Source organism: Alosa pseudoharengus, unplaced genomic scaffold (genome assembly GCF_046254945.1).
Source record: "Alosa pseudoharengus isolate Yale_2024_CS ecotype anadromous, Long Island Sound unplaced genomic scaffold, YU_APseudo_1.1 YU_APseudo_1.1_scf_14, whole genome shotgun sequence".
NCBI classification, from domain to species: domain Eukaryota; kingdom Metazoa; phylum Chordata; class Actinopteri; order Clupeiformes; family Clupeidae; genus Alosa; species Alosa pseudoharengus.
In genome coordinates, this window is record NW_027468609.1 from 34,394,490 (window position 1) to 34,403,184 (window position 8,695).

The 8,695-nt window shown below is 38.0% G+C and overlaps 1 protein-coding gene across 1 annotated transcript; it reads right to left on the reverse strand.

Moving 5' to 3' along the window:
• Nucleotides 1–171: 171 nt before the first annotated feature.
• On the reverse strand, nucleotides 172–4,539 carry clic3 (chloride intracellular channel 3). Its single transcript, XM_076284784.1, has 6 exons — nucleotides 4,154–4,539; nucleotides 2,529–2,638; nucleotides 2,113–2,238; nucleotides 1,773–1,879; nucleotides 1,382–1,557; nucleotides 172–1,101 (listed from the first exon to the last, which is right to left on the reverse strand). Exons 1-6 carry the CDS (start codon nucleotides 4,187–4,189, stop codon nucleotides 937–939), a joined length of 720 nt encoding a protein of 239 aa, XP_076140899.1. The 5' UTR covers nucleotides 4,190–4,539; the 3' UTR covers nucleotides 172–936.
• Nucleotides 4,540–8,695: the final 4,156 nt, after the last annotated feature.

Sequence of the window (8,695 nt, forward strand, 5' to 3'; positions counted from 1 at the left end):
GTGGGTCTGTGTTTAAGTGGAAATTATTGCTGTTGTTGTAGGCTATGTGATCTTTTCGTTCAAAGATTCTTACGCCCCAAAGAAAAAAGCTCTGTATACAACTAGGCTTATAAACTACAGAATAAAAGCAGACTCAAAGTTTTGTTTAATAATGAGATATAGGCTACGCACTTTTTTCTTTTTGCCAATGAAAAACTTTATTATGCTTGATTTATAAGTAGGTCTATAATACAGTAAAGGTGACACAAATATTTTCTGTTGGCTCACTTTATTTCTTATGTTAGCGTTCAAAGGCTGTTTCTCAGTCAGAGGAATAGATTTTCTGGATAGGTAGCAGTCAGAAAGATGAGAGAACAGACCTTACCACCTCCTTCCTTTCCTTTGAGAAATGACAACGCCTGCATTAACAATCACACCCATAGAAAGCTGTCTCTTTATCAGCCAAAATAGGAGTTAGAAATTGCTTTTGCCACAGTGAAATTATTTCCAAAACTATGAAATCTCCAATGTTCACTTTAAGGTGTAATATATCTAAAGCTGCAATTTGTTGCCAAAGAAATAAAAACTTGTAAACTGCAATGATAATGTATTTAGGAACAATGGCAAGAAATGATTTAGCATTTTGTCCAGGTACCCATTGATATTGAGGTGTCTTCAATGTGTTTTCAGAATAATGTTGGTGCCACAAGTCTACCAGGCACAGCAAATGCCTAGCCTACTACAGTGTGATCATCAGTGCTTAGGGTTTTTACCTAATTATACAGTGATGGTAAATTTCATGATGACAGTTATAAATTACAATTTTGATCTAGAATATATACTATTAGTAGTAGTAGTAGTAGTAGTAGTAGTAGTATATTGTTGTTGTGGCGATGTTTATGATCTCCTGTACATTCCAGTGTTCCTGTTCCTGCCTGGCTGTGCCCTGATCCTAAATCACTTGTTGAGGTATTTGGCCACGGAGTGATAGGCCAGCAAAATCTCTGAGTCATTGGGGCAGGTGCAGCGAAACTCGTCCTGCTCGTTAGCCTTAGCCAGGTAGCGGGTCAGACCAGTCAGAGCAGCAGGAATCTCAAAGCTCCGGTACTTTTTACACACCACCTATAAAAGAGAGTGTAAGAGAAGCACATTGGGTAAAGCAGTTAAAACAATTCACATTTGCACATTCTTTTTTAATATTTTGGAGGGCTTTCAATCTGAGGACAGTGAAGATAGTGACAAGAAGCAAGTAGCCTAGGAGATCGTGATTGGGAAATGACCCAGGCTGGACCCGAGTGTGGTATGGGCGCTGTAGCCAGTTACGCCACAGTGCCCCCGCTTAAAGAGAGATTAAATCTTAGCATGTTCTCAGAGGATACAACTGTGGGTATTGTGGCCGAACCTTGACTATATGCAGCTTGGGTAACAGGTTGCAATCAGCAAGACTGAGAGCGTTTCCATCCAGGTAATCTCGTGTCGACACTGACGAGTCTGGGTTCTTGTCCAGCTCATATGGGAGCGGAGTCAGAAGGTACTGATCCAGTTTCATCAGACTCTTCAGAAACTTCTTCTCCAACACTGATAAAGAATACAAAAATATCTCAGAATCACAATACTTATGCATCAGCATTTTAGAGAGCATTTTCTTTTTCTTTTTGTGACAGTGAGGTAACAATACCTCACTGTTGTTGTGCTCAAGTGTTTTTTGTTTTTCTGTAGTTACAAACATTTTTCACCCTTATACCATTTTCAAAATATCTTAAATCAGTCAACAGAACAGGAGAGATCCTTACTTTCATTGAGTCCAGGATTTGGGTTCTTGATATATGCAGAGAACTTGTGAAAGATATCATCCCCAGCACCATTGGATTCCTTGTAGCGACAGCTCATCTTGGGAAACCTGGCCATTAGAAGTCAATGCAATGTCAGAGTGGTAAAGGACATGAAAGAAATCAGATTAATATATTTTCAGTTTAGAGTTGCCGGACAGTGAAAGGCCTGTGTCTGTGTATTTTCCCTTAGTAAATGAAAATGCTTCCCTGCCTCTGCCACAGACATCCTATTAGATAAACATCTACCATGTGTTGTGCAGTGGACCAGGGGTGGAAGGCAGCATTGTCAGTCATCACTTACTGGGGGGGTGCCAGAGTCTCCTCCAAAAACTCTTCAATCTTGTTGGTGTCAGTGCGTACCTCTCCTTTGTAGATAAGGAAAGGAGGCTGTGACCCTGGGGCCAAATCTTTGAGCACCTCTGGAGCCCTTTGATGAATGAGATCAGGCTTATTATAAACACCATGTTGAACTACTGGTACTGATTAGATATGAAACAGATTGCAAAACAGGTATTTCAAATCAGTGATAGGACACAGCTGATAAACTAAGTGCTTCCTATTTTTTTCCAGACAACAGAATAAGAATAACCTTAGTTCTAACTCAAGTTTGAGTAAAAATGTCCTTTGTCAATCATTTTCCTCTTCACATTACAATGGTATTGACTGAAGTGATGACATTCACTGGTATGGGTTTTGCTCAGTAAAAGCAGCATGTACCTCTTCATGTCAACAGTGGTGAGAGTGAAATGAACACCCTTCAGCCAGAGGATCATGAAGAGTCTCTGGCAAAATGGGCAGTTTCCCACGCCCTCTCCATCATCGCTCGCCTACAGAGGAGACAGACAGACAGGCCAAAGAACTGGAGTTAAAGGCATTTACATGTACCACCGATAATATAGCAAACATATTGCTTTGCAATGAATTTACTCCCTGTTGGTTTGTAAAAACAATCCTTTCATTTTTTAGTCCATAGTTGGAATGTAACCACAACGTGCATGTTTGAAGGGTATGACAGCTGTTTCTACATTCTTCTTGCCACGTTTGGTGTGAGGATAAAAACCCATTTAGATATACAGTAGGCTTTCCTTCAGGCCTTCAAGTGTCAGTACAGTAAGATAAACTCCAGTGATGTCCAAACTGCCATTGGTGTCTGATGATGTACTTTATGGCTTGAATTGGTGAGAAACTGAATAAAGTATTTCAAGGGAGGAATTGTGTGCCAGATTGAGCTTTTCCTCTGCTCTACTTCTTCTTTATCTGATTGAATATTTTCACATATTTTCACTGAGCTTTTAAGCAAGGAAATCCATAGATGTGATGTCATTCTTTGTTAGTTGAAAGAAACAAAATGTCATGAAGCATCACTCATCAATAACATATATATTGATCACGTGTTTGCACCTGGCTTACTAAAATAGATGTGTACTCTACACTGCACATCATACAGATCAACAAAGTTCATGCATATACCTGGGTATATATTTCTATATATTTCTGTAGCTGTCAGCTTCATCGCAGTTGTCAAAAGCTATTCATGTGTCAGAAAATGAGCACAGGCATCGCCACCAAGAGCATAAGTCACATCAGCACAAATGGATCAAGCCTGTTCTCATTGGGTGGCTAGTTGCTTACATAATGAGCAATACTGATAACACACTCACATTCTCCATCCCTTTTCAAGTTGACTCACTCACAATGATGTACACTCTTCTTTCTTTTGTTTCTTCCTGTGTTTGATTTCTTTGATTTCTCTCTTTCTTCAGGCTCACACCCTTTTGGACAATTCAATTTTGATGGCAATTCAGCTTGCATTGTCCCATATACAGTTAACAAGGAACACGAATGGGACACATGTGAAATGGTACCTCTCACTATTAAACTATAAGTTGCCCCTCTTATTTGTGTCATGTACTGATCACACACCATGCCATTTTATATGATTGAAACCCCTCCATTTTAATTAACAATAATGTGTTAATTTGTTTTGTTTCTTAAAGTTGTCCAATGCAAAACGTATACTGATCAGCGTAAACCCTAAAACCCTCTAGTATTTGAAACGGCAATAAGAAAGAATAATAGGTGGTTTGACCTGTTTTTTTAGTTTAAAGACAAGAATCTCACAAAGCTCCTCCTGTTCAGCTAAGGTTAAATGTGATACAGGGTGGTATGGGAAAAAGGTAGTGATTGTCAGTACACTATAAGAAACTGTTTTGGTGTTATGTTAAAAAGAGGCTAAAAGTAAGTTTGATCAGAATGGTTGAAAGTAATGCATAAGTAGTCTATCATTAGAGCCAAGACGCAATACATTTTCTCTGTTGTACTCTTCACACTTCACTCTTTACCTTGATGAACAGTTCGATCTTGGGTGCCTCTGCCATGTTATGTGTTCCTCCTCCTCCTTTCCTCTCGTTTTACTCCACTTCTGCTTGTCTTATGAGCTGTCCACTTCAGAGAGACACCATACGCCAAGAACGAAAGTCTTTCATCCAATTTGATACATACACCAGTGGCCTGTGAGGATGTTGGTGTTGAGGCTTCCTCCGAGTCCTTTTGAGGCCAAGCCTGTAGCTGGACAGCAAAACGTTCGTGCAGGTCAATGTCACTGTATGGTGTTTTCTCCTTTTGTTCTCTACACTGTGGTCGAGATCAATGAATGCTTTTCAGGCTGTCCTCTTCTCTGTCTCTATCGTTCTTTCTGTCCTCTTCCCTCCTTGTTTGACACACCCAGCTGTCTTCAGCAGTTTGAGCATGCATCCACTGGGCAAACCTGTCCAACTTGTGCAACCTTTCACTCACTCACTCACTCACACTCACACACACACACACACACACATTCTTCACTGTCATGCGGTATCATTTACATTGTTGTGAGCTTTTAATCAGATGCTTTAAACAGAAAACAGTTGGCATGCGACCAAACAAGATGCTGCATTTCAATTTAAAACTGTCTTAAGATGCAAGTTGTTGTCTTAATGACAGTTTCTAAACTATTTATATAATTTCTTTTAAACTCTTGTCAACACTATTTCTGTAAATCATTTCTTTCCTTTGTTAAAACTTTGCTCCAAAATGAAAATCGCTCTTGATTTCTTGTAGCCTAGGCATTTAACTGTGAAGAATAGGCTACTGTACCTAAATCTCTTGAAGCGTTCAACATTGGAAACTGTTATCCAACAGCACACTCTAGTGGTGAATTTGGTTAGCATTAGAGTGACATTATTTTCCATAGGTGACAGGCCAGCAAGAGCCTATTGTTAAAACAAATTAAAAAAAAATAAGAAGAAGAAAAAGTTGATCAGAAAGCTATTGTAGACACTGTAAATGTTAATATATTTCGATGTAGGCCTAATAATGTCTATTTTTTGCAAACCAGCTTTAACTTCAGAAACCCATCCATCTATTGTTGTTCTCATTTAGCCTTTTTCCACCGACAGAGAACAGCTCCGTTCCCGATTGCGAACCATCATTTGAACCAGTCAGAGCATTTCGACCAAACAAAAACGGTTCAGAACGTATAGCACTTTGGTTTGGAGCTTGAACCAGAAAATAGCTGTTTACGTTTTCCCTCCTTATCAACTGTTTCCATGAGTAAATAAAACTAGTCAACTAGCACTAGTCTGCAAACATACCTATCATTTTACACAGCTAATTTCTGCCATTGTTACTGTCATAGGCCTATCATTCTCCCATTCATGCATCTCATTAGAGTGCATGAAAATGCAATCTACTGTTATCCGATTTCTTCTTATTAGAGTGCATGAAAATGCAATCTACTGTTATCCGATTTCTTCTTATTGCATTGCATGTAAATGCAATGGACTATTATCACTGTTCTTCTTATCGTCTTTTATTATTCTTCTTCCGACCAAATTTGACGTTTAATAACACTAAAACCACTGAACCGTTTGACGTCATTCAAACACTCCTACAAAGGTCTTGTAACGGACAATTGTACAATGTATTTTTTACATTTGTGAACTTTATACTTTTTAAGATATTTACGATAAAAGAGCAATACATTCCCATTGAGTTAACATTGACCGCCTTGGCGGCAACTTTTAGCATTATGACGTGACCTTCACCTGAAATCAATCAACAGCTGGTCTGCTGCAATCTTCTGAACGTGACAATTGGCCTGCCGTGATACTTTACTTGCTCTTAAAACTCTCCTCCAGAGGCACATTTCTCTAACTACAGACAAGGTAAGTGGTCCGATTTTTGGTATTTGACTCATTTATGTCGTCAAACATTATGTAGCATTCTATAGCCTACTATAGGCTATGTATGAAATGATAGGTCACAAGTAGCCAAAATCGGTAGTTCTAATAGGGGAATAGTTAACGTTAGCACTTATCCTATCCGTTGATATTTATTATGTAAGGAAAGTTATGAAACCCACCTAATCAACGTTAATAAGTCGTCACTTTAAATTGACCGGCTGTAGGTTTCGATAACGTTAGCTAACGACAATCAAACCTAACGTCGCTCCCAGCTAAGCACTGACGTTAACTTTACATTTGCTCACTAACCAGTAGCGTTTTAACTAACGTTATACTATCTGGCTCTTGATAACCTGTGGAAAGGGACCTGATGAAAACCTTACTGTTTGGAAACGGACCATATGACCAAAGTATTGTTAAAACACACTACAGAAGTTGAGGTATAACGTTTGTGCTGTCAACATAGCTACAGAGTATGTTTACTTGGCCTAGGCTACTCATTTCTGCATTATTCTGGCCTATAAATTAAAGCTTCCCAGTTGTTGTAGGCTACATCCTAAAGTAGGCCTAGGCCTACATCGTAATCTGTAGAAAAAATGTGGATAACAGACCTAGCAAGCTGTAAGATATAGTGTAGTTGGTTATCAAGATGCTTAATATCAGAATGGTCCATCCTTAAGACTCAGTTTATGATTATCAACAGCAACAACACACCCTTTGCCTACAAAGTGTTCTAAGCTGTTTACTTTAAACTGTTCATCAACTATCCTTAAACAGAAATTAATAAAACACAAAATGTTGCTTTGTTTGCAGTGAAATACTATAGGCTAGTATATTTAACTACCATTACAGATTTATGGGTGCAACAACCTCACTTAAATAGCTAAGTTGTATTGAACAATTGTACACATTCCATGTTTTTGGTATAACTCTAACTTGTTTGCTTTTGTCTTTTAGGGACCAGACCAGACCAGTGTGGTGATGACCGTGTATTACATTACGTGTGTGCCTGTCTGTGTGCACATCCTGCCAACCATACATCGCTGACATTAACACTAACATTAATTCCTAAAAACATGCGACCATATCTCAACATATCTGCACATACCTTTGAACTATAGATGTAGATCTGAGATCTACACTGAGACATTCTGAGTATTATATTGTTGCAGGAGGACTATGCCGACAACTATATGAAGCATACATACATTTGAATCATACCTGTGCTGTGACATCTGTGAAACTTAGCTGTGCTGTTAGACCTCTGTTTTTAGACCTGAGCTGTGCTGTGTGAAAAGTAAGATTTTAACCTAAGTTCTGTCTAAAACTGATCATCTGAAGGGCTGAATCTTGTTCTTCAGTCTATATCACCATCAAAAGTGACCTATTTATTACAATTAACTGAGACCTCTAGCTCTTGCTGCCATTTCAGAATTACCTCTGATAAATAGATCTGTCTTAGGATAATATGATTGGCACTATCAAGTTCTGTATATACACACACACAACTGTGATTTTTTTTTTTTTTACTTCAAGCTTACATTGGTTGTTAAGTGTTCATTAGTGTATTCTGAGTATCATTCTGCTGTATTAAAACAAAGAATGTTGATCAATATTGAATTAACAATTTATTTTTACTGACTGTCATATACTCTAAGCTAACATCTAATCAAGTAAGTGGTTTTCAAGAATACTGGACACGTCTATGTAATCTGAATAATCATACTGTAAGTAATTTAATGTTATACACAGCATCTTTTTTGCATTTACATGCAATGGTAATTCCCTGGAATTGCATTTTCTAGTTACAGTGCATGAAAATGCACTGTACTGTTCTTCCTAGGCTTTTTATTATAGTGCATGAAAATGCACTATACTGTTCTTCCTAGGATTCTTATTACAGTGCATGAAAATGCACTGTACTGTTCTTCCTAGGCTTCTTCTTATTACAGTGCATGAAAATGCACTGTACTGTTATTCCAAGGCATTTTATTATAGTGCATGAAAATGCACTATACTGTTCTTCCAAAATTTCTTATTACAGTGCATGAAAATGCACTGTACTGTTATTCCAAGGCATTTTATTACAGTGCATGAAAATGCACTGTACTGTTATTCCAAGGCATTTTATTATTATTATTATTATTACAGTGCATGAAAATGCACTGTACTGTTCTTCCTAGGCTTCTTCTTATTAGAGTGCATGAAAATGCACTCTACTGTTCTTCCTAGGCTTCTTCTTCTTCTTCTTCTTATTATTCTTCTTCTTCTAACGCAGTTAATGCAGCTTCAACCGTTTAACGTAGAAACTTCATTCAAACTGCGTTGCGTAGGTCTTACTTATGACATGTGGGCTTTGTATTTTTCATCTTTGTAACTTTTATACTTTTTAAACTATTAATTAAAAACTACTCAAAATTTCCCCATAGACTTAACATGGGCTGATGACATCACAATGGACTAATTAACTTGATTTGCACCTGGTATCATCTTCCAGCTGCTCATCTAGGCCCCATCAAAGAATCAGTTCAACTGATTGCACCTGTATCAACTGTTTTCTACTGAACTAGACCAACTCTCTCTGTCTCTCCATTCTACAAGGATATAAGACACATTTCATCCAACTTTCTATCCATTCATCCTCTTCAAACCATTCACTCATCC

Bases quoted from the DNA above. Each gene is read 5' to 3' on its own strand.
- clic3 (XM_076284784.1), bottom strand. From the start codon at position 4,189: ATGGCAGAGGCACCCAAGATCGAACTGTTCATCAAG. The intron at 2,239-2,528 runs GTACATGCTGCT...CATTCATCAAAG, and splicing joins ACCACTGTTGACATGAAGAG to GGCTCCAGAGGTGCTCAAAG. The intron at 1,102-1,381 runs GTTCGGCCACAA...TCTCTTTTATAG, and splicing joins CCAAGCTGCATATAGTCAAG to GTGGTGTGTAAAAAGTACCG.